Source organism: Argentina silus, assembly GCF_951799395.1.
Source record: "Argentina silus genome assembly, chromosome: 4".
Lineage (NCBI taxonomy): Eukaryota > Metazoa > Chordata > Actinopteri > Argentiniformes > Argentinidae > Argentina > Argentina silus.
In genome coordinates, this window is record NC_139658.1 from 17,171,806 (window position 1) to 17,198,576 (window position 26,771).

Here is a 26,771-nt window from a genome sequence, read left to right on the forward strand (position 1 = left end):
CAGATTGATGCAGTATGAGTCTCCTGATCTGCTATGATGACGTCTTATGTTGTTATGAGGCTTTGTTTGTACCCTACTGTAGCTTTATCATTAGGATCCCAGTTTGACTCCCAATTCAGTAATTTACAAAACACTGGCTTTGTGACCAAAACAGTGTACATGTAGCTGTTCCATTAGCCTGGCAGATGGCAGAGACTTTACATACTGTCCTGGATGACAGGACAGCACGCAAAGCATCCCATAATGACTCGGTAGTTACTGTGGAAAGAACTAAAGGTAAAGTTGCCTGGTAACCTCCTCAGGGAACTGCAATCCTATGGGGATTCGAACACGCGAATGTGATTTCAGATGAGCAAGCAAATATGTATTTAGTGTGTGCACTCTGCAGTCTGTGCACACACACACACACACGATAGGACAGGAGTAACTGAAACCCAAAGGTAGCACAACCAATTTATTATTTTCCAAAAAAACAAACCACAAAACTTGGAAAACATACAGAAAATGTACACCTTTAAATTACAGAGGCTCTTATAAACAAAATAAAGTCTCTATCTATATTTACATCAGCAGGGGTGACAACAGGTGACTGAGCTCTCATGATAAGATAAACATTTCCTCTAATATATCCGTCTCTGTACACAGTTCCAGCATCTCCTAACAGCACCGACCCATAGCTATAGAGTGTGTGGTAAGGTAGTTCCTATGCCCTGACCTGGGGGTCCCCATCCCTGGTGGGTCCCCTGACCTGCTGTTAGGCTGATCCTAGATCCATGCCTCAGGGGAACTTCTACCTGGAGCGTGACATCAGTATGACAGCAACCAATCACAGGCCTCTCTCTCTCTCTGTGTGTTACCATAGCGATTGCATGCCATATCTTATTCCTTCCGTTACAAGTTGATTAAAGAGTGCCTCCCAACAATACTGAAGCAAACTCCAATTGTCTCCTCTGCCTGTCTTCTGTCCATCATCTGCACTGATCTAAGAACACAGGATAGGTGAAAGAAATGTGGAGGACACCTAAGAGGGAATACCCATTCACCTGTCCAGTTCTCTTTTAGATCATGTAATAAAGGAGAGGATCAGATGAAAAGAAGACTATTTTAGACTATTGAGATGCAGCCTTGCAGGGTCAAACAGCCATACAGTGTATTTTGACAGCATTTACATGAAACAGCAGAGTTCAGTGCAGGGATAGCGACAATGCCCTCATGTACAGACAAGGTGTTCAGTACAACCTTTGAAATCAAATGCAAAAGAAACAAACACAAACACAAAAACACACACACACACACAATGTACATTGTAACCTCCAACTAAATTACATTTTATGTAATGACACATACACACTCGCATACAGCATGTACACAGCTAGAATAAAGGGGAAAGACAGATGTAGAATATAGGTTAGGAGGGGACAACCTGTCAAGGAAAGACTTGTGGCCCTAACTATTTGTATAACTATTAACTGGTTAAGGGCAGGTTAATTGTGAAACATTGTTGTGCCCATCTCAATTGTCTAAATTGTTTGGACATAAGGGGAGGAAGCTACTTTTGAGCTTGGGTAAGGAGGTTTCAGAGGGTTCTGTGAAAGTGCATTCTAGACTGTGTTTTACCAGTGCATTGGTTAAGAATAGGGAAAATCCATCTTACACCTCCACAACAAAATAACAAATATTACATGTAAAAATGGGCTGGGGATTGAAAGGTTTATTACTATTAAATTAAACTAGCCAGCACGGGATTCACTGGTGAAGAAGCACTGTTGGGACTCTTTGCGCCACTCAGTGGTGCAATACCCAACCTATACAGCAGAGGGTAGCACTGTCCTACAGAATCAGAGGTAGGTAGAAGATGCCCCTAACCACTGGTACAGGTTGACCCTGACCCTAACCCTAACCCTTTTTTTCATCCCCCTAATGGTTCAAGTTAGGGTTGGCCTTGTTGGTACACTCTTACCCTGTTGACAGGGTAACACAGCAGGGCTTTGTTTGTTTGGTGAGTTGAATAAACTCATTTGAAATTGGCTAGATCTGTGATCTTAATGATGAACACAGATTCATCTGCCATATGCATGTGTAAAATGCCACATGGTTGGAAAAGGCCAACTGTCCTAGCTAGACGATCCCACTGTCTCTGACCGTCTACCAGGCAAGCCAGAGGAGGATAGGCACTTCCTCTAGCGGTACAAACACATTGATTGATTGTTTGATTGAAAAGTTGAACATAGTGAAAAAAAGAAAAAGGGCAATGTAAGACATTCAGGAGTGAAGACCTACAGCAAAAAACACAGAACAGCTGAGATGACAACATCGAGGGGAAATGAAATTCACATACACAAATAGAGGGCTGCTGCTATGTGTATGTGTATGTGTGTGTGTGTGTGTGTGTGTGTGTGTGTGTGTGTGTGTGTTAGATTGTCAGGTACATGTGGGATTGTATTATTTTACAAGATTGACTTTTCCTGTACTGTCGGCCATCTCCTATCTCATCCCTGTCACTGGGCAGAGGGGTGGTGGTGATGGGGCCTCCACTAGACCTCCCCAGACCACCCTACACCAGTGACCAGTGAGGAGATAGGGGACTGCTGACCTGGACCTCAGGCATGGGCTGAGATATGACCATTGGTCTCTAACACACTGGACACAACCCAAGCCCCAAGCCCCCCCCACCCCACCCCATCCCCACCCCATTCTAGTCAGTGCTCTATACACACACGCACAAACACACCTTTTTTTCATCCTACTTTCTTTCTCTTTTCCCACTCTTTCTCCGCTTGTCTGTCTGTCTGTGAAGAGAACTACCCCCTCCGCTCTCCTCTAACAAGCCCTCTTTGCCCTCTCCTGTACTCCTCAGTCTGTCAGTAGCACCAGCTCTCCCTCGCTCCTCTCTCCTCCGTCGCTCTCCTCCCCTTCGCTGTACGGAGGTCTCTCCCTCTCCCTCTCCCTCTCCCTCTCTCTGGGCAGGGGAGTGGGTGTGGCCTGTCCCTCCGGTCTGCGAGGAGGCGGGACTTGGGGCAAGTAGTGCTCCAACAGCGCAGGGTGGAATGGTACGGTCGCCATGGCGACTGACCCACCGCCCGGGTATTGGCTGTCACTTGGGGCATAGTGCATCTGCTGCGGCTCTGATTGGCTGAAAGACAGGGAACGTAGAGATATAAATTCACAACTCTATATCAAGGAGGCAGAGAGACCCTTAGCAGACGTGGAGCGCACAATCCACTAGAAACTGCTGCTAGAAAACAGTTGTACAATCAAACATAACCAGCTCAGAGCACTCAAGAGAACACAATAGAGGGCTATTCACTGTGGAAGAGAGGCAGACAGACATACAGCTGCAGCGCTGCACTTCTACTACATCTGAGTGTGTTTGTGTCTTGAGAGCAAGAGGCAGGGGGAACAGTGCTATTGTTTATTACATGGACAGACTGTAGACTGTCGTTATAAACAGCCCACCACTCAGGTTAATGTCAGGGCCACATCATTGTTACTGTTGCAGCTGTGTCTTATATTATATGATATGTATTATGTAACAATTGTATGTCCTATGGAGACACTGCTGCTATTGCATTATTTTGTGTGATTGTTACTTTTGTATTGTGCTATTATTATGTTCTATTGTGTTTTCTCTGACTTCTCTGACCTCTGTGTGTGTGTGTGTGTGTGTGTGTGTGTGTGTGGTACCTGTGTGTATATGCTCCTCTCTGCTCCTGTCTCCGGCTCTTCATCATGGCCTTGTACTCGCCCACCCGCAGTCTCCGCCCCTCTACAATGCAGGTGCGTTTGGGGCGTGGTTTGTACTTGTAGTCCGGGTAACGCTCCAGGTGCTGCCTGCTCAGCCGTGCCTGCTCCTCATAGTAGGGCTGCTTCTCCTGGTTGGACATGGACTTCCACCTGGAACCTACACACACACACATGCGTGCACACACACACACCCGGTTAGGGTGTGAATCTAGACCTGGGCCTTTACAGTACCTCAAGGTGCTAGGCTGGGAGATTGTTTTATGTCTGAACAAAACCGAATTAACAAATACAAATTAAACGGTAATGATATTGAAAGCCTCTTCACTCTGAATGAGTTGGGTCCCAAGACAGCAGGCCCAGGTTAGAGACAGGGTTGTGTGCAGTGAGGGGGGGAAGGAGGAGTAAAGTGAGCCCATAGCGAAGTGGTGGAGGAGGAGAGGGGGGGGGGGGGGGGGGCCATAGCGTGAGTGTCTCCAGCACTTCACAATGGAATGGAATGTGAGTGTTTGGTCAGAGGAAAGGGGTGCGGGCCGGGGTTGTGCAGAGAGAGAGAGAGAGAGAGAGAGAGAGAGAGAGAGAGAGAGAGAGGGAGGAGGAGGGGAGTTCCTGTCGCCGGGGGAAGCAGGTGGCAGATTGTGCCCAAGCACGCCCCTCTGTGCCAGGACTGCAGCAGGTGACACACCCGGAATAGAGAGAGATTCTCTCTCTCTCTCTCTCTCTCTCTCTCTCTCTCTCTCTCTCTCAGAGAGAGGATGACAACAGTGTCAGGGACTCACCCAGTATCTTGCTGATGGAGGAGTTGTGCATATCAGGGAAGGCCTGGAGGATCCTCCTGCGTTCGTCTTTGGCCCAGACCATGAAGGCATTCATGGGCCTCTTGATGTGGCCAGAGGAGGGGGGGCCACGGGTCTCAGTAAAGGCCCCCACAATAGGCGCTGACATGGGTCCTACAGGTGGGAGGGAGGGGTGGGGGGAACAGTCAGTGGATCTAAATCCTAAATCTAAATCACCCCTACTCTGCTTTTTGGGTGGCTTTTAAATCAGTGAGTGTGAGTGTGTGTGTGTGTGTGTGTGTGTGGGGGTATATATATATATATATATATATATCTTTGTTTGAATATAGTATTGATCAGGCAGTGTTTGGGGCCTACCCTCAGAATCGGTGCTGAGGTGGTCCTCGTTCGAACGGACGGGCTGTCCGTCTCCTGCCCGCTCCATGTGTGGAAGCCGCTCGCTATGAGGAGTATCCTTATACTCCTATAGAAAGAGAGAGGGTGAGTTATATTGAGTTATACACTCACCGGCCACTTTATTAGGTACACCTTGCTAGTACTGGGTTGGACCCCCTTTTGTAGTGCATCTGCTTAAAGGTTCGACGTGTTGTGCGTTCAGATCTTCTGCATACCTTGGTTGTAATGAGTGGTTATTTGAGTTACTGTTGCCTTTCTATCATCTCGAACCAGTCTGGCCATTCTCCTCTGACCTCTGGCATCAACGAGGCATTTTCGCCCAGAGAACTGCTGCTCACTAGATATTTTCTCTTTTTCTGACCATTCTCTGTAAACCCTAGAGATGGTTGTGCGTGAAAATCCCAGTAGATCAGCAGTTTCTGAAATACTCAGACCAGCCCGTCTGGCACCAACAACCATGCCACGTTCAAAGTCACTTAAATCACCTTTCTTCCCCATTCTGATGCTCGGTTTGAACTTCAGCGGGTCATCTTGACCATGTCTACATGCCTAAATGCATTGAGTTGCTGCCATGTGATTGGCTGATTAGATATTTGCGTTACCGAGCAGTTGAACAGGTGTACCTAATAAAGTGGCTGGTGAGTGTATATACACACACACACAGTATATACACACATATATATACACACACACACACACACACACACACACACACACACACACACAGTAACTACACAGAAGGCAGGTGGTATTTGAATGTGGCTCCAATAAAAGTAGGCCTACAGAGAGCATTGAACAGTGTGCGTGTGCATGTGTGTGCGTGTGCATGTGTGTGCATGTGCGCGTTTGTGTGCGTGCGTATTTGTGTGGTTAACAGAACTATTTATGGTCAAGCAAGGAGATGCCCCTCATATCAGCTGGTGTTTAAATGCAGGGCTGTAAATGCAGAGAGGACATAATAGAGGGATGAGGAAGAAAGAATGGTGTTTATTGCAAGGGAGGGGAGGTGAGGAGAGATGAGAAGGAGGAGGACAGGGAAGGAGGAGGAAGGGAGGAGGAGGAGGACAAGAGGGCCATATAGTTCAGCAAAGTACCCTTTATGCCTGCACCAAACACCATCCACTACAATAACATTCTAATCTTCCTTTGAACTAGAATGCAGTTGCCTTAGAGCTTTTGGTTCCAACATGAAGTCCATTCTAATTCAAAATCCCCAAAATGTCAAACTCTATCAAAGGCTCTGGAAAGTAGGGGAAAGTTAGTAGGAGAGGAGGAGGAGGGGGAGGAGGAGGAGGAGGAGGGGGGGGTGGTTAGGAGATGAGCGGTGTCTTACTATATACAAAATGACCATGCAGGTGACTCATTACAATGGCATTATGAGAGCAGCAGCTGTTGGTTGTGTGTGTGTGTGTGTGTGTGTGTGTGTGTGTGTGTGTGTGTGTGTGTTCCTGCGTTCCTGCTCTAGGACAGAGCTGAGACATTCTCTAGTGTGTAACAGCCAGAATAAGATCACAGCTTCCTGTAACACTAAACCTGACCCTGACCCTGGCAAAGACTACAATCTCTGAGGGCTGGTGGTGTGGACGCTAGTGGGTGTGTGTGTGTGTGTGTGTGTGTGTGTGTGTGTGTGGAGGCTACATTCAGTACTCATGCATCAAGAGAAACAACCATGTAAGAGTAGGTAGGTGTAACTGTAGTTTTGGACACTGGCTCACCATCCTAGCAGTGCTGTCCCTTTCTCTTTCTTTCTCTCGCTCCCTCTCTCTTCCTCCAGGCCCAGGGTTCCTCAGTAGCTGCTGAGCATCATGGATGGCCTGAGTCACCACATCCCCCTCTCCTAGAAAACCTGAAAGAGAGAGAGCGAGAGAAAGAGATTAATGGGATTTACCATCAACTCATAGGTCCTGAAGTCAAAGGGGGAAGTCTCAGTCACGCACACAAACACACACACCTGAAAATTGTTGTGTGTTAGGTACAAGAGGGGGTAGAAATGTGTGTGTATGTGTATGTGTGTGTGTGTGTGACTAACCCAGGTTGAGGGCAGGTCGTGGGCTGTGAGACATCTCTCTCTGAAAGTCCCTGGGTCTGTACCCCCCCTGCAGCGTCAGCGAGCCCAGCTCAAAGCTCTGCGGGCTGGGGGTCTTCCCCATGTCCAGCCCCTTAGGCTTGGAGGTCAGGTTCAGAGGCTGGCTGGCTTCCTGGGGGGATCACAGACAAAGGGACAAACAATAAGGACAGTTCAACACACACACACACACACACACACACACACACACACACACACACACACACACTCAGCTAAGTCAATAGAACACAGACAAAACACACACTCTACCGCGCTCACCTCACCGCAAGTCAATATAACACATCCACCCAGGTGAGGATGTATTGTGTGTTGGGTTCTGCCTGACAGATTTGGTGTGTCAGAGCATATCAATCACACCTCTGTGGGTCCTCTCTCTCTCTCTCTCTCTCCATCTCTCTATCCTTTCTTTTGTCTGCTTGTTCACTCCGTCCTCTCTTTCTTTTGTTTCTGCTGCGTTGTGAGATGCTCTCTCTCTCTACCTCAGAATCAGCCGTGCAAACAGAGCATGACTGCATAGAGTGCACGCACACACACTCGCGCCCTGGCTCACACACGCGCGCGCACACACACACACACACGCGTGCGCACACACATATACACACACACACACACAACATTGTGCACTGGGTGTGGTGTATTAGCAAAGTTGTTCGCTGTCCCAGATACCAGAAATATTCATTGTCAGCGTGTTCCCCTAAGCCTATACACGCCCCAATCTAGACTGGACTAGAATGATTTCCCAACAGCCTGCCACCACTATCTTTCCTGGTCTCCTTTCCTTCAATCTTTCCTTGTCTCCTTTCCTTCAACACCCCTGATGAACAAACTAGATTGTTGGTATTCATCAGGCGGTATTGAAGAGACTGTCATCTATTGTGCTCTCAAATATTGAGTCACTCTTTTCAAATGACTAGTCACGAAAGAAAGGAGAGAAGGAAAGGAAGGTAGTTAAGGCTATTAGGAACCAGCCGAGGGGTTATAGTGTGAATCGATAACCCTACCTGTCGGAAGGAACCACTGGTCCGCTTCATGGGGTTGGAGTGAGGGTTCTGCAGCAGCTGCATGGGATAGTCCACTGCAACATGAAGAAGGGGAGATGAATTCTGTTAGATACACAAGTGTGGGCCACAACGACCTACATACCCTGATTTGAGATATTCAGTACTCATAACTCCTCTGATTCAAATGTAATTGTCCATTGACTCCAATGACTAAGATCTGAAGTAAGGCTTTAGGCCTTGAACAACTACTTTCTGAACACTACTCTGGTCAGCTCTCTCTCTCTAAAAAATCTGCACACACGTTCACATTGTAAAGGGATGCTTTCACTGTCTGAGGCTACGTTCAGGAGTGACCTTGTGTTCTTTTGCTGTTCATACAGTACCTAAGAGGCTGCAGAAAAGCAGCAATTCCAGCAAGACCACTCATCTGCTATGGATGTGTAGAGGATGAATGTGTGTGTATGCATGCATGTGCTTCCTTGGGTAGGTGTGTGTGTGTGTGTGTGTGTGTGTGTGTGTGTGTGTGTGTGTGTGGTCTCTTATTGTTCACCTGTACATTTCTATCAGAGTGATCTCTCCTTACATTGTCCCATAGTCCTTGGATTGGAGTGCATGACATTCTAAAGGCACTATATCTAGATGAGGTTTGTATAAAACGTACAAGATATGAATATACTGAACTGTCTATATGGAGACAACATTCCCTGAAGAAAAGGAGCTGCTGTTTTTTTTTTTTTTTATCTAAAATCTTCAGTAACAATAGACACGGTACAATAAATGAAAAAAAGGGGAAGAAAGAACAGGACCTCATATTCAAGAGGGCCTCAGTGGCTAAGAGCGAGTGTGGGGGTGGGTAGTGACTCACCTGGCTTGCAAGGGATTGGCTGCAAGGGCAGGGTCATCTGGGGGTCACCGTTAACGGGGAGGGGCTGGGTGTTGTGGTGGAAGGCCGGGATCATCACGTAGGGCATGTTCACCTGCTGAGGCAAGAGGGCAGTGGGGGGGGGGGGGGGGGGGGGGGGTCACACTTTTAATATTCACAGTTATTTTGTTTGGTGTTACATATCTCATTATCTATCAGGGGGCATTGATAGCGAATGTTGGTATTTAGTCATCGTTTACATACAGTAACTATACTTCCTGCTACAACTGAAAGAAATTGGGTAAGTGTCCCTATTGGGTACTGTATGACCCCTGTGATGACAAAACATCCAGACCCCAACAGAACCAACTGTTAACAGCAGAGCACACAAGACAAACAGGTAGCAGAACACATCTCACCTGGATCTGCTGTTGAAGCAGGTTGATTTTGTGCTGCTGCTGTATCAGCTGCTGCTGCTGTTTGGCAATCTGCAACACAACATACACACATTTACACACTGCAATCTGCAACACAACACAACACAACTTCATACTAAAAGCAGGCCAGGTAGGGCCAGCCAAAGCCAAGCAGGGCCAAATAAGGCCAGGTCTAATAAGTGTGTTGGCAGTGTTACCTGCTCCTGCTGCTGTCGGGCCAGCTCCATCTGCTGCTGCTGTTTCTCCAGGAGCAGGGCGGCCATGTTCCTCTGCTCAGAGTGAGCTCCCAGTAGCTGCTCCCTCAGACCACTCAGCTGGTTGATCATCAACAACAACTGCAGCTCCTTCTCAGCTAGAGACTCTGGGGTTCCTGAGAGAGAGGGAAAGGGAGGGAGGGAGAGGGAGAGAGAGGGAGAGGGAGAGAGAGAGGGAAAGGGAGGGAGAGAGAGGGAGAGGGAGAGGGAGAGGGAGAGAGATGAATATACATAAGTATAGAAAGAACAAAAAGGCACAATTAGCGAGGGAGAGGGGTGTGAAAAGGGTAGAGGAGGGGTTAGAGGCGAGAGGTGAAGGTATAAGGAGGCTACCTTTCAGATGGCCACCACCCAGAGGGTTTTTGTCCAGAAGTTTCTCCCTCCAGTCCACACTCAGCAGCTTCTCGATGGTGGGCATCACTGTAAACAGAGAAACAGGAAGTGTCAACAAGGAAGAGGATGCAGATCAGATCGGCAATATTGTTTCTTGTATTGTAATACTCCATGTTTATGTTGTCACGTTTGTTTACAATATCTGTGTTGTTGTTTTGACTGTTGTTCTGAGTGTTAGGCGATTTGGATAAGAACGTCTACATATATTAGTAATATATATAAATATATACAGATTAAACACTGGCATTTGACCAACAAAAGTGTTGTGTTATCGGATTTTAAGTGTTCTGGTGGACAGGCTCTGTATGAAAGGCCTCAAAACAGTCCCAGAAAGCCAAATAACCTTCTTAACCATAGCATAATTAAAGAATACATTGAGGGTTTTCAGAGATAGGTAAGAATGAGCAGAGTGAATCAATATTTCAGCTTAAGTGAATTCCAAGCTCTAGTACTTTGAGAGGATGAGAAGGCACTCTGTTTGCCCTTCCTAAAGCAGAGCCATTGAGGAGACAGCCATGGGAAACTCAAGGCCAGTGAAAGGCTGTTCAAACTTGAATACACAGAGTACCTCAGCTTGTCTCTTCTCTCTAAATATGTGCTATTGAGTGAAATAAACTATTCAGTCCAAATTCCTTGAGCTCCACCTTCTTTGATGTACCTTCACTTCTATTGATTCACAGGAAGGAGAGTGAGTGTGTGTGTGTGTGTGTGTGTGTGTGTGTGTGTGCGTGCACACAAATGATGTGAGGGAGGTGTGTGTGTGTGTGTGTGTGTGTGAGTGAGTGAGAATCCGTGAGGGAGTGCATAATGTAGCCTACCCTCGCTGACAGTGGGGTGTCCGTCTGGATGGTCGTAGCCTTTGCTGAACCCCTTGAGTCCCAGGGGGCTCTGCCTGAGAAGCTGCTCCTTGCCTGGGGAGCCCTCCTGCCAGACCAGGAGTAGGACTAGCATTAGTACAGTCTCATCAACACCGCGACGTGAGCCTTAGTATTTCTTGCTAGGATTGTAAATATCCAATGCTCACAAACATACACTAGTGCCTGGTGGGTAAGGGCTCGGGGTTGCTGGAGTTAGCTCACCAGGTGCGCTGGGCATGCAGGGTTTTGCCCAGCCTCAAAAAGTTACATGAATAAAACAAACGTCTTACTGAGGGCGAGCGTGAGAGGGGAGGAGTCAGCTGACGAGCCTCCGGCCGCTCCATTGACTGACGTCCTGACCAATCACATGCAGGAGAGGACCTATGGGGCTCAGCCCTGGTGATGGCTCCTCCCCCTACCCCAGACTCCTCCTCCTCCAGCTTCACGCCGACGACCACCATGCTGACATCACCATTGGCATGGAGATGCAGCGCTGAGGGGCTGGGCTCAACCATTCTGGAGGGAGGGGGGGGGGAAGAAAAGTTGTACAGGTGAATTTTGGGGAAGATGAGGAGGAAATGAAAATCAATAGAAAACCAATGAGAACACCCGTAGGGTAAAACAATGCAAGAGCCATTTACGCCTCAGGCCCAACCCCACATAGAGACATCATGTAACTTTTTTTTTAGATGAGGTGTTCTGACAGTCAGACAGACACTTTCATCTAACCAAGCCACACAGCTTGAGCATGACTGCCTGCCAGCCTCCAACCACACACACACACACACACACACACACACACACACAAGTGATCAGTTATCTGCCTATAATAGCTCTGGGGCCATAAGCCTCTCCACTGTGCATTGTGTGCGTGCGTGTGCAGCTGCGGCACTGTTTTGCATAGGACACAGAGGACAGACTGTTACTCAATCTCACATACATGTATGTGTATACACACGTACACACACAGACACACACACACACACAAACAAAAGAAAACAAATCAATCGTACATTATATAGAGCTGGTATGAAAAGTTGAAGGTTACTATGGGCGCATTACCTCCATTACCACAAACACACACAGGCCTTGGAGCTCCTGCAGGGTCTGAGGGAGTGGATCGATGAGGTGGAGCAAGCAGAATACTGGCATAGTGAGTCAGTGACAGAGTGTGAGTGAAGAGATAGGAGAGAGAGAGAGCGAGAGGGAGAGAGAGCGAGTGGGAGAGAGAGAGAGCGAGAGGGAGAGAGAGAGCGAGAGAGCGAGAGGGAGAGAGGATTGTGAAAAGGACAGGTTGAGGGAGAAAAGGGCTGAACCTCAGTGAACTCTCCAGCTCTACTTTAGCTGTTTTTCTCCCACCTCCGTTGCAGGAGGAAAGAAAAACACAGCAGACAGCCGAACAAAACAAACAGAACACACAGGGCGAAAAGTGCACATATATATAAAGAGGGAGAAAAAAAGCCATTGTTAGACGGAGGGAACAAAGGAAGCCGGGACAATGGGGGAGAGACGGACAAAAGCCGCGGGCCGCAGGAAACAGTGCGGATAACAATGCCAGCGGAATGTGCCGACCGACTCGGGAACACGGGGAAAAATGCGAAGCGCCACCGTTCTGCCTAGCGCATAATGATTAGAGTCCCCCCCTCCCTGTTCGCATTCTGTGTTTCTACACAAAGCCATCTGCCTGTTATGGGCCAAGGCTCTAAACCTGTGTATGTGTGTGTGTGTGTCTGTGTGTGTGTGTGTGTGTGTGTGTGTATGTTCAGTTCAAAGTGTATTGTCATGTGTACTGGGACACAAGGGAGTGTATGACAGTCCAATCAAATTCTTAGTTCGCAAGCTCTCCTCTTCGAGAACACAATGTGTGTGTGTGTGTGTGAGAGAGAGACACCTGCTCCTGTACGGTGAACTCTTTGGGTGTTGGGTGGAGTTGGGTGGGGGAGAGAGAGGGGGGTGGGGGTCATGTTTGCGAGTCTGAACCTCCATAACATGAGGACTGTGGAGAAATAAGAGAATGGGAAGGAAGAGAGGAGGAAGGGGAAAAGCCGTCTAGCCAACACTTGTCTTTATTTCACACAGCCCTGATGCTGAAGGGACAGTGGGGTGTGATTGGTTCACTGTGGGAGGTTGGATGGCAGCAGTTAACCTCCTGTAGGGTTGCACTGGAAGTTATTCCTGGTGTTCCAAACATTGTTCCCATCGGCGTTCCAAAGAGGCTGGCTTATAGAGCTGCCACAGGTGGCTCTCACACGTGTGTGTGTGTGTGTGTGTGTGTGTGTGTGTCTGTGTGTGTGTGGGTCTGTGCGTGTGTGGGTCTGTGCGTGTGTGGGTCTGTGTGTGGGTCTGTGTGTGTGTCTCACCCCTCTTCCTGTGTGTCCCCAGACGCAAAGGCATGCACAGAATCTGTGGGAGCCATGGAGCTGCTGACAGCCTGGAATGCATTAAGGTGTGTGTAGTGCGTGTGTGTAGTGCGTGTGCGTGTGCGTGTGCATGTGCATGTGCAGGGAGTGGAGGATGGGGTCCGTAGGATCTAACCTTAGCATCTAAACAATACCACAGTGTCTTTGCTTCGACAATGCTACGGACCTGGAAAGCATGTCAATGCTCCCCACACAAATCTCATCTACTTAAATATACTGTATGCTTTCCCTATCTACAGTAAGCTGCATCCATGCAGAACGTGTGTGTGTGTGTGTGTGTGTGTGTGAGTGAGTTTTTAAGGCGTGATTTGATTATGTTGGCTGTTAGAGGGCGTTGTCTGATTGAGTTGGAATGAATCGTAGACCACCTGTAGAGCTGGTCAGGTTGAACATGTTCTCTCTGGTCAAAGCTGTGTAGTATTCTAGAGCACAACCTCTCAGCACAACAAAGCAGGTGATCACAACACTGCATGCCTACAGGGCAGAGGGCTGCCAAGACCTGACCAGAGATATCTATGGGGCCCCCACCAGAGTCACAGGTGGAATTATATTAGGCTCCATGAGAAAAGGGAGAGAAGAAGAAAGCATTCTGAAAGCCTGGGTGCGGCAGTCTGACTCTGCTTTAGCCAACTGTGTTGTCATTGTCCTGCCAAACAGACCGGCACCCAGGCTAGGTGAATGGGAGGATTCCCCTCCATGGCTTTGCCTTCCACCAATTCACTCATGCGAGATACGTCTGCGATTGGGCCTACTTCTAGGAATGGAGGGAGGTAGGGAGGAGAGGGGATGGTAGGGAACTCTAGTCTATAAACCAGGGAGATAAGATCGGCGCTCTGCCTTTGCGATCCGCCACCTCTGAAATCGTACACTTCCCACGACAGAACAAACACTCCACACACAAAAGCTTCAGTTACCCAACAAGTTGTAACGTGTAAAACCGATTTTTTTTCCCGCGGGGCATCAGCAATGCAAATGCCTTCTATTGTTCTCTCTCTCTCTCTCTCTATTTCTTTCTTTCTCTGTTTTCATCGTTCCCTGACTGACAGAAGTGGTCGGTTTGCTTTGCAAAGGTCTTTGCTATTCTCCCCACACAGGAGAGAGAGAGAGAGAGAGAGAGAGAGAGAGAGAGAGAGGTGCTAGAGCTAGGATAAAGTAACTGACATGACCTAAAAGAGTCTCATTGTCAAAATAAACAAATAAACTAAAAATAAATAAACATTCTCATCACAAACTGACAGCTGTAATGACACTGTGCAGGGACTTGTCAAGACAAATATATATGATTCTACATATACATATATATATATATATACACACACACATACATACATACAGTACCAGTCAAAAGTTTGGACACAAACTTGCCAAGAGTGTGCAAAGCTGGTGGCTACTTTGAATAATCTAAAATATAAAACATATTCTGGTTTGTTTAACACTTTTTTGTTTACTACATAATTCCATATGTGTTCCTTCATAGTGTTGATGTCTTCAATATTAATCTACAATGTAGAAAATAATAGAAATAAAGAAAAACCATTGAATGAGAAGGTGTGTCCAAACTTTTGATTGAGAGAGATATTCATATATAGACACATTCCCGTGGTGTGATATACAGTGAAACGTTGTTCTAACATTGCATTGCAACATTGTGCCGATGAGCACATGAAGCCGGGACTCAACCAAACCTGCTTGAGCTGCTTTTTAAACAGTGCAGTGCATTACTGTAAAAATGCTCTAGAAATGCTCATTGCTTAGCAATGTTTGAATGCAGTCTGGTTCGCCAGCCCAGTGTATTACGCCTGGAGGCCTGACACACGCAAGGTTGAGCATGCCAACATGGGAGCCAGATTGGGACCCAACCCAATGAGTTTCCTGTCTGGAAAGAACAGGTGCAAACTTTACACAGGTGCAAAGGCTTAATCAATTTGGCCCCAAATCTGCATTTCTGTATCTTATTTTGTGTCAATCTTTTATTTATCCAGGTGAGTCTTACAGAGATAGAAATCTCTTTTTCAAAAGAGCCCTAGGTAAGAGGGAGCAGCATCTACAGCACAATCAGACAGCATTAATAATCATACTCGATAGATAGATAGATAGATAGATATAGTAACATTGGTCAGAAAGAGTTAATGATTTTACAGTACACTAGCACATTATCTGTCAATGTAAATTATCTCAGTATTTAAACAAATCTTAAAATCATGTGGATATCCTTTCCAACATCAACAAAACAATATTCATAGTCACTGTTTGCTGCTGTGGCCCTTGAGGGACCAGCCATGACCCCCTAGTGGGTCTTCACCCCATATCGCCCTGGTAGGACCCCTCTGCCCGGCTGTACTGACCTCTGAGGAGTGGCCACAAATCTGGTGTTCCACTGGTGGTCTCTCCACAGCCGAGGGCTGCTGAAACATTTCATGCTCTCTACTGACGGTCTGTCTCTCTATTATTATTCTCTAAAAACACTCTCTCTTTTTTTCTACCTTTCTATCTCTATCTTTCTTTCTCCCTCTCACTTTTTCTCTCTCACACTCTCTCTCTGTCCAATACTCTCCAGTAACACAAAAAGCCTCTTTAACCAAACCAAACAACAGGCTCATTTGCATAATGTGTGTGTGTGTGTGTGTGTTGATAATGATCAAATATGAGGACAGGTGTGACAGAGAGGTGGGATATCCAGGAGCTCCTCACCTTGAACAAAGTCAGCTTTATGCTTTATGCGAGTTCACTGGACGCCCGCCAGAAATGGGGGGATGAGGAACTCAACTCATGATCCAATAGTGTTTCAACCATAAAAGTATTAGTCAAGGAGACTAAACAGTACAGTGTGTGTGTGTGTGTGTGTGTGTGTGTGTGTGTGTGTGTGTGTGTGTGTGTGTAGGTCATTTGAGTTCAATAACATGACGAAGACGATATCACTCATTCACACAAAGATCAGGCTCTGGAGGAAATATTCACTTGCTTTTTATTGGTGTCACAAAAGACTTCCCGTGCCTTGGTACAGACCACACAATAGTCCAGTGGGTGGCTTATAAGACTGACTACCACCGCATACTCCATAAAATGCCAGCTAGGACACTGACACAAAAATGTCAGGGCCAACTTAAAAAATTACGGTAAAACAACTTGGCAAAACCAAGGTGCTCCAAAGTTGTTGTGTAGGCAGCTACTACACAATATACAATATGACTGAATCAAAACTTCATTCAATCACTTCAGGCAGGGGTTGGAAGGACCACGTCTGGTTTATTAAGTCGATTTCACAAAGCAAGTTTATAAAGTAGATTTCACAAAGCAAGTTTAGAAAGTAGGTTTCTAAAAAAAGGGTTTCAAAATAGTCCGTACACCCCTTGTCCCATCTCTCAATGCAGTGGATTATGGCATAGACTGACTCGAGTGGCCTTGTCTCTATTTCAGCTCCTGCTGGGTCACATAAAACCCTGGGACCAGAGCATGTGTGAGATATTCACTACACTAAGCTTATGGTGAGAGAGGAACTCAACACATACATCTGTCTGTCAGGACCCCCTAGCTTCATGGGACCGGCTGCAGAGTGTGAGTGTGGGAGTGTGTGAGTGTGTGTGTGTGTGTTATATTAGTTATTCTGGCAAGAGGATGAAAGTTCTGTCTGATATGGGTGTTGTGGATAGCATTATCATTTATCCTTTTCTTGCGTTGCAGATATCACATTATGAGCCACGCAAAAGCTTTCCTCTCTTCTTATGTTCCCGTTTGATGTCAAAAGGTGCCTAACCCAGGGGTCTGCACACTGTCCACAGTATCAAACACACTGCAAGGTAACTCTATCTCTCTCTCTCTCTCTCTCTCTCTCTCTCTCTCGTCGTTGGTCAGTTCATCACACAAAGAGCAGTGTTCTATCACAGAATGATGGTGTGATAGAGATCTAAAAATGACTCCTTTTTTCTCCCCTTTTCCGTGTGGAGTGCGTGGACAGCCCCCTAGAGCCCCCCTCTTACTTATTAAACAAACTCACCACAACCCCCACCCCTCCACACACACACCTCCCATGTTCAACTCGGGATGGAAAACAAACTGATGCAAATATGGGAGGATCGGACTCTCGCATGGTGTGTGTGTGTGTGTGTGTGCGTGGTGACTTCTTCTTCACTGAGAATCTATTAAACGTACACACAGCTCACAACTGTTACATGTCCACTTTGCTACATATCTATATAGACTGCACTTTCTCCTGCCCTCTCTCTCTCTCTCCTCTCTGTGGAGGCTTTCTAAATAAGATGTATAAATAGGCTGATGACACAACCTCTCTCCTCACAAAAAAAGAGAGAGAAAGGGGAGAAAAGAAGAGAAAGGGACTCTGGCTCTGGCGCAGCGGCTCCTTTCTTCTTCTGCTGCTGCTTTTCAGAAACGCAGGTTAAAAAGCAGCCTCTTTCTTTTCATCGCACTCCCTCTCCCTCTCTCCGTCTCTGAAACAGGCCATGTATTGTGGCTACTGTGGCATTTATCAGAGAGAAGAGAAGAGGAGGAGGGGAGGAGGACAAAACATACTCCCAATAAAGAGATAGAACAAGAGAGGGGGAAAGAAAGGATGTGTATGAAGGCCCCTTTTCGCAGAAAACCTACTGCCCCACCTCTCCCTCCCTCCCTCCCACCCACCCCCACCCCCCACCCCCTTCAGGCTAGCTCAGACAAAGGGGGGCTGACACACACAATGTGCTCTCTCCTTTAGCCCCGGCACACTTTATATCCTAGCCCCTTTCAGAGCTACTGCTTGAGAGCACCCACGTGTGCCCAGAGAATATGTGCTTGAGTGTGTGTGTGTGTGTGGGGGGGGGGGTTCTGTTTGCTAAGGGCCCCATAGACCGAGGGGCCATGGCTCTAAGGTGTTGCTATGGAAACACCTTTGAGCAGTAAGGAGCACAACAGGTGATTCTAAAGGCTTGCTGGTCTCAGTATTGAGAGCTGCAGGAGGGGTGTGTGTGTGTGGGGGTGGCGAGGGGGCTGGGGTTGGGGGGGGGGGGGGGGCACTGGTGGTAAACTCTTAGAAGCTCCAAAGTTATTAACTCATTCAGATGTGAAAAGTGTGTGTGTGTGGCGGTCTATAGAAGGTTATAGCTGCATTGTAATCCAGCTTGGCCCAGGGTTCTTAACCAGCTTTATTAAACAGAGATCAAATCTAACCTGCATCAACAGACACACAGACATGCGTGTGCGCGCGCACGCACACACACACACACACACACACACACAAATACGCACGCACACAGAGGGAATGAGCTGCGGAATTGCCATAGTTGATTAAATCTTAATCTTTAGAGTGAGAAATCCCCCCATATCATGGTGAGTATTGTGAAATGCCCTATAGGTGTTTGAGTTATGTGGGTTAGTCCACATCAGGCGGTAGGAGTTGGGAGTGTATTCTGAGGTCAACTAGGCTTTGGTGTACAGCTAAAACAATAGACAAGCATGAATGACAGATAGAGAAACACACATACAGTGTGCGCACACACACACACACACACACGTTAAGTACTAGATCATAGCAAAAGGAAGAACAAAGAATGAGACAGCAAAGAGAGAAATAGAGAAAGAGAAAATCCCATTGAGAGACAATCAGAGAGAGGGTGTTTAAAGGAGTGAGAACTGCCAAACAGGTTCTTCTCCTCTGACTGTCGAGGCAAGGTAAGACTCAAGTCATATATGGGTCAAAGAGAGATACAGTAACATGAACATAAACCACTTTACTGTGTGTGTGTGTGTGTGTGTGTGTGTGTGTGTGTGTGTGTGTGTGAGTGATCCAGTATACATTATAGGGGACTGCTTATGTGTCTTTCCTTCTATGTGCCTGTGTGTGTGTGTGTGTGTGCTGGGGCTGTCAGAGAAAGAGCTCATACAGCAAGTACACAGAAGAGGTTATTGATCACAACCAGGCCAATCAAGCAATCAATCAATCCATCCATCAATCAATCAATTCCTATCCTGCATCTACAGTATGAAGCGTTGGCTGGTCCACCACTACAGGTTTAGCAGCACACATAGTCAGGTTATGACCTAGAACTAATGGCTTATCAGCTTTATAATCTTTGAACGCACTGTATGGCCACCACCAAGCTCCAACAATCATACAGATACAGGCATGCTTTTTCAGGTCTGTTTCCTGGTATTTACATGCTTTTCCCCAGTGTGGTTCAATGTAAGGGCTATAGAGATAGCTGTGTGTGGGTGGGTGTGTGTGTGTGTGTGTGTGTCTGATGGATAGAGATAGCCTGTGGAACAACACATGTGGTGGAAGTCTAGGATTTACCACTCTGTACTTTTCGCTTTTCAGAGATGAGATTCAAGAAATAAATTCATGAGTAGCCACAATATCTGAGTCCGGTATTTATTATTGCTTGCAAACAAGAGACAAGAGCTTAACAGCAGCCCAGTGTAAATCCAAGGGACTGTTGAGCACAAATCTGAAAATGCAATTCTCAAGGTTGTCTTTTATAAAGATGAAACAACAAATGGTGGGTGCCACAAAGTCTACCACCTGGCAGGCTTGTGCTTACATGAGAGGTAGCGGGAGAGAAAGAACAATGGGGAGACTTCCTATCATATCCTATTGATCAATCGGCATTCAACATTTCACACCTATCCACTTTCCTGTCGGCAAGATGTGTCTGTCCTTTTGCTCTCTCTCTTCCACCACTCCCTCCGGAACCACAGCTATACATATGGTAATCATACGGTGTTTCTCAGAAGAATGGCTATAGAACTTTAGAGGTGTGGTAATAAAGGAGAAAACGTAATCACAGTATTTACACAAGTTGTATCGGTCATATGGAAGTGTATGTTCTTCAAACAGTTCTATCAATGTATTTTCCATAACACACAGCACACACACTCTCTAAGAACTGCCCTGAGGAGAAACAAAACAGAGTTTCATCATCACCATCATCATGGATGATACAATAGGTATCATAATCAGACACAGAATCTGGCTCAAACTACCAATAAATATGGGTGACATGTTCTGTCCTCTTGTCAGCTCTCTCTCGTAAAAGTATAGAGATCTTATCAAAACCAATAGTCGCCCTTTCAATAATTGAGGGATTTCCATCCGTATACTTTATCGCTTTTGAGAAATCTCACTGCAAGTGTTTTTGGTTGTGCATTTCTGCTCTTTTTTTGTTCTTTTTTTTTTAAATATGTTTTTAGGGCATTTCTGCTTTATTGGGATAGAGACTGTAGAGATTGACAAGAAGGATGGGAGACATGACATGCAAGATAGGTCGAGGGTCGGAATCGAACCAGGAATCTTGCGATTACGTGGCACGCGCTTTAGTGAATTTCTGCAATGTTTAGGAGAAAATGTCACCACCCATAAATTGTATACACAATCAACAAGCATTATGGAACAACAACTGACTAACACACACAGTTCCTTCTTTCTAGTTTTCACTGATTTGAAAACACAGCTGTGGTACAAGCAAACGGTCTGATCATTTGCAAGTGACCACAAACATACAAACACACACACACTCTCTCTCTCTACGGGCTGTTGTGCCATTCACCTAAATGGTGCCATCTGTTATATAACAGTGTAGCGTTGTTTAGAAGGTGGAAAACATGTAAATCTACCAGGAAATATGTTTTAATTTAAAGGGTTAACATGCTGCTGATCAATAGAGTGGTTGTGAATTATCTTACTGTGTGACAGGCATAAACAAATCCCCTAGACATTGAATAGTAACAAACCAACAGACGATAATACCCTACATCACACAGCTGAAGACTACACACATCTGCCTGTCTGTGTACAACGTGATGCCAACAATGCAAATAGTTGGTCAAACAAACAAAAAAAGCAAACATTTCTTGTACACTAAGAATAATCATAATAATAATTCACTTTGCCAGGAGAATATCCTCCTTAACCAACATAATATAAATTACTATATTACAAAGGAGCAGATGTATAAAATTAATAAATAATAATAATAATAATAATGAGACCAACTCTATGAATTAATAGTGAGATTCAGCAATTCATTTATCTATATTCTCTTCTTAACCAGACCAGTCTCATCTCATTGATACTGTATATATGAATCTAATATGCAAAGAAAACCTGGCCAAGAGGCAGCATCATAAGCATCTATACAAATAAAATACAATAACAATACAACAACCATAAAACAAATACTGTTTTTGTGATAGAATGTAGAATTATAGAGTTCTGAAAAATTACATTTCAATGTTGTTTATCATTAGTCTAGCTTATGGCCATTCATAATATGTTCATCTTAAAACGAATACTGATATGAGGCAATTTTTTTCAAAGACTCATTTTTGTATCATTTGTTACTTATGAGTGTTGGTTCTTTTTTCAAAGGTGAATATTCCCTTTTTAAATCCAGTTATTTCTTTATACTGTATGAAAGTCTCAGTATGAAAACAGAACAACTAATCATGTCAACGCTAATTTGTTATAATGCATTAAAAAAGCACAAGGGGAGTGCAATCTTCTCCCGCAATTTGTGATTTTGAGCTAAAACAAACCGGGCGTCCATGACCAGCGACTGTGCTACTTCAGAATTTCCTCTGTTGCGTATTTACAATTTCTGTCAGTAACGCGGGTCAATAGGGCCTCAGAGCTACTGGGGGTCTTTAGCGCGGGTAATATTGGGTCATATTTTGACTTGCGATATGGTGTGAGATGGAGGGGGGATAGAGGGGGATAGAGACTGGGAGGGCAGAGACTCACTCTATGCAGGATGCTCTTTTTAATGCTCCTAATTTAGGAGCTCATACTTCAGTTTACAAAAGTAAACATTGATTGATTGCTTTCAAATAATACTGTCCCTGGGCTGCTTTCAAATATAAAATAGTACACTCTAAAAGAAGCACTATAGGATTATAAATCCTCTGATAACTTATTTGAAACCTACACATTGACAATACGACAGCCTATGAGAGAGGAGGTGGATGGGACAGGAGGAAAAGTGATTGGTACAGCTTGAGAAACTATCTTTTTCTGTAGCCTATTCTTAAAATGAAATGACATGACATCTTTGGAGGGTCGTTCATTTTCCACTGTCTGCTCTCCCACTTTGTGACAATGCCATTGTAAAAATGGCCAGGCCTAAAATATATAGTAGCCTGATAGCATTAAGTGAAAGGAATCAGATCAAATGATTTTCGACCATCCGTTAGGACGGGGTTCCGCAAGCCAAGTAAAATTCCACTGTCTGCAATTGCATTTCTCACGTAATACAAACAATGAAATGAGCAAACAAAACATCTGCCCCAATCAAAACATTCACCCAATACTGTATTTAGATAGAGGTATTCTGAGAAACACACCTTGGTCCTGTATGAGCTTGTATTCTGATGCTGTGCCCCACCTTATGCCCTCTGCTCTGGCACGCACACACACGCACACGCACACACAAACACACACACACACACACACACCTCTATTCTGCAGGGGATTAAAACCTGTTTAGCTGTGCCATGAGAAAGGCAGGGCAGCATTCAGAGCCACTTCCGTTCTTTCTTGTTCAGACTGATTTATTACCTCTGATAAATAGCACTCTATAGAAGAACACATAACCGGCTTAAAACTACATAGACCGGTGAATTCACAGAAAAACAGTTCATGTAAAATTGCACGGGTGTAAGACCAGGTGTGACTGATATATTTCACATAATACACATAATAAAATATAGGTTGTGTCAACTCCAAGTAAAGTACTATGAAAAACATTAAACTTTTTCCTTAAACATTAAAAAAAAATCCTGATTTCTATGAAGAAAATCTTCCCTGCTTTTTACTCACTTTCAGAAGCAATACACAAATGTCATCTGTGTAAAAGGTGACATGCGGGCTGTATTTCAACGACAGAATACAAACATAAAAAGACACCACTAAAACCAAATTAGTGAAACATTGTTATTGAAAACAAGAACCCCTCACGTCAATCAAATGTCTAGTCATCGCCAGTCCTGTAGCCCTCTGACCTACTGAGCAGGAGTCTTACCTGGACATGCCTAGAGACTGGTGGAGGGCAGTGTGTTTGATTGTGTTGGACAACAGGTGTCTGTGTTCTCTCTGATCTTTGGGTCTCTTCTGGCTGTCTTTCCATTGCACTACATCTATGTTCTCTGACTCTCTTTGAGACTTCCGCTTTTACCCCGTGGAAAGTACTCACCACAAGATACTTGAGTGTGTGTGTGTGGGATGGGGGGGGGGGGGGGGGGGGGGGTTGGTGCATTTTTCTGATGATCTCCACAATCTTTATACATTGTTGATTACAGCCATTCGTTTGAGCAAGAACTGTCTTTATCTTACTCTCACACACACACACACACACACACACACAAACTATTTTAGCTCTAGCACACGTCTCTCAAACCTGGATTGCTCCAGACCAACGCACTCAGTCAAAGTAAGTAAATGATTCCACTTTGTCCATATTCTGTCTCTCTCATCTCGTCTTCTCACAGATACAAGAGGCGCCTTGCTCGTGAGTCCCATCAGGTTTGACTGAGGCTCGGGTCAAACGTAAGGCATGCGTGCGACGACACGCAGTTACATTTCACCAGAGGGCCTTTTTCTCTCAGCTCATCAACCATACGAACACGCAATATCACTCTGCCCTCACACTTAGTTCACACCGCACAGCTTTTCAACAAACTTTTGTCTGTTAAAGACTCGATCATCAATTGAGTCACTGTGTTTTCAGTTTGAAGTACAGTCAGAATCCACAAGTTTTCATGACTTGGCTGCTCCAAGGACACACACTTTCTATGTTCTACGGGTCCTATCAGTCCCATTTTGGTTTCATGTGACTTTTCCTTACAGGCTTGGGTGCTGTGGAACACACACACACACACTTCTGGCTCCATTGTGGTGTGTCTCTCTGGACCTCAGGTTCAATAGGACACAGAACAATACACACAGCCATATAGGAGGTCAGTCTGCATGTATAGGAAATGACGCACGCACGCATGCTGCCTTTGAGTTATCTGTGATCTGCAAATGTGAATCAAGTCAAGTGGAACAGAAATGTATGTAATTCACACTCATAGAGCCAGCCATTGAGATCCTGCAGTGAGCTGGATACACATGTACTATTTGTGAGAGAGAGAGAGAGCATCCAGGTCACCTCTCTTCCTGTATGAACGCATTCACTTGGGAATACATCACTCAGCTCCGAGAGAGACAGAGACAGAGAGAGAGAGAGAGAGAAAATAGTGGTCAGAGGTGAAGGGTGAGATGTCAACCCTCTCTTGAGGAGCAGCACACTGACTGACTGCCTGTCTGTCAGTCAGTTACTGTGTGTGTGTGTGTGTGTGTGTGTGTGTGTGTGTGTGTGTGTGTGTGTGTGTGTGTGTGTGTGTGTGTGTGTGTGTCTGTCAGCAGAGGTAGGCAAGCCTGCTTTAACCAGTTGACAGTATAAAGCCAGAGACAGTGACAGGTGAGAAGTGTGAAAATGGATTCTTCTCTCTATGCACGTCAACACAGACCAACCCCTGTAGGCTGAAATCAACTGGAGGTCACAATAGACAAGGAGGGACAGGTACCACAGTATGTATGGGAGAGTGCTGTTGGGCAAGAGCAACTCAGTCCCTGCATGACTAGTGCACACGCACACACACACGCGCACACACACGAGGGTTTGGACCCCCCCCCCCCCCCCAAAATCCACAAGCTTTCACTGTCCACAGTCCACTCTATAAACTGACACACAAACATAAAGAGAGAAAAGAGAGAGAGCAAGATACAAAAAGAGAGGGAGAATGAGGACAGGAGAGAAATAGAATAAGAGAGAGAGAGAGAGAAAAGCAAGTGAGGAGAAGAGAAAGGAGATCGACAGAAAGAAAGGTCAGGGACTCCCCACTGACGGACAGCTTTGTGTGCAGCCAGTCACTGTAAAGACAAACACGCACTGACGCACAGCGCCACACACACACACACACACACACACACACACACACACACACACACACACACACACACACACACACACAGTTATCCCCAACACACATGTAGTACAAACATGGCCCCTGACATAACATAATTTTTTCTGTCTACTGTTGTCAGTCAACCATCTCCAGCCATTTGAACATCCTTAAATAGGGTCAACTGCCTGTATTTGTTAAATGACCAGTAACAAATGGACATAAGAAGTTCTGTCACCTGCAGAGACAAGAAGTTTGTGACTACACAGATAGGACAAGTGAGAAAGAAATGTAAGGATATAATGAATGTTCCCATTCCATTCTTATTCCAATCATTCCTCAAACTTCATAGGGAAATAAAATCGACAACATGCTTAATTGAAGCCATAACTTGCTGTATTCAATCAAATACGCAAACGACTCCACAGACAGTCGTTACTGCTTTAGAGAACAGAGAAAATTAAAAACAGATTTTGTGTGTGTGACTGTGTTAACACCGACATTCTCAGGGAAGTAGCTGATATATTCAAATTTGCATCTGCCAACAGAGCTGGCATCATCTGCAGTAGTTAATTGCACGAGCTGCCTGTCGACTTGTGGTTGCGATGTTGTCACTGTATATAAAAAAACCTGTCACAAAGTAACACTCTGACACAAACTCAAGAAACTTGATGTGTCTGATAGATAGAACGTCATCATCTCTCATGTTAGAGTGATATATAACATGTATGAAATTAAACGCCAAATCATGTTCCAGGGATTAATATCTCCTAATATAGCCTATTTGGGTGCACCTTGCGCTGCGGGATATGCACAAATATGAACACAAACGTCAAAAGCAAGCATCTATTGCACTGCTTAATTACGGACAGCGTGTAAGCCTATCATTGCAGTTATTAGTGTATGCATGCATAGAGGGTGTTAGAAAACTTTGTTTCTCTTTAAGTGAAATAAAAAAAAAACGGACGGGCTGACTCAGACGCGTTGCTGCGCCGCTCGTTCACTCACCACACTTGGAGCGCCCGGGCTTTCCAAACTTCCGTTCCTCCGCTGTTTTTCCGAGCGCTCAAGGCTAATAGCTCACCGCATGCAAAGCACCGCGGTTTACCCAGATACTACGCGTTTTGTCGACTTCAGTTTGATGTACGAGAAAGTTATAGAGACGTCTATGTTGATATCAGCGTTCTGTCCGGTGTCAACGCAACCTCTCCCCGCTCTCCCGATGACTTTCTGGTGTTTTGTTTCCAACATTCACGCTCCCTACCACTCACCTCCCCCTTAAAGGGAGAGCGGTCCTTTTGCTTTTGCCTCCGCGGTCTTGAGAGGGACAGGATAATGAGAAATGCAGTCATCAATATGATCTATAGGCCGGAAAGAAAGGCCCTCTCTCACCTTGACCTGATAACCAAACTGTCAATAGTTACCTAATCCTTTGACACACACGCGCGCACACACACACACACACACACACACACACACACACACACACACACACACACACACAGCTCTATAGAAGGTTAACTTTGTCTTTCCTATATATGAGCCTAGGTGATCTGATAGCCAACACTGACAGTAGGCCTTCTCAAACAGCAGGGCTTT

At 45.5% G+C, this 26,771-nt stretch overlaps 1 protein-coding gene across 3 annotated transcripts; it reads right to left on the minus strand.

Annotated features, from left to right (window-relative positions):
* Window positions 1-424: 424 nt before the first annotated feature.
* Window positions 425-26,385, minus strand: sox13 (SRY-box transcription factor 13). 3 transcript variants are annotated; one of them, XM_083668345.1, is made up of 14 exons: window positions 26,181-26,385; window positions 11,115-11,340; window positions 10,786-10,891; window positions 9,908-9,994; window positions 9,518-9,690; window positions 9,303-9,371; window positions 8,887-9,001; window positions 8,022-8,095; window positions 6,964-7,132; window positions 6,650-6,780; window positions 4,896-5,001; window positions 4,521-4,691; window positions 3,685-3,901; window positions 425-3,133 (listed from the first exon to the last, which is right to left on the minus strand). In XM_083668345.1, exons 2-14 carry the CDS (start codon window positions 11,337-11,339, stop codon window positions 2,854-2,856), a joined length of 1,923 nt encoding a protein of 640 aa, XP_083524471.1. In that variant the 5' UTR covers window position 11,340; window positions 26,181-26,385; the 3' UTR covers window positions 425-2,853. The 3 variants fall into 3 exon arrangements, with proteins under 3 accessions (XP_083524471.1, XP_083524470.1, XP_083524469.1); XM_083668344.1 differs by lacking the exon at window positions 26,181-26,385 and adding an exon at window positions 15,590-15,748 and having other exon boundaries at window positions 8,887-8,998; XM_083668343.1 differs by lacking the exon at window positions 26,181-26,385 and adding an exon at window positions 15,590-15,748.
* Window positions 26,386-26,771: the final 386 nt, after the last annotated feature.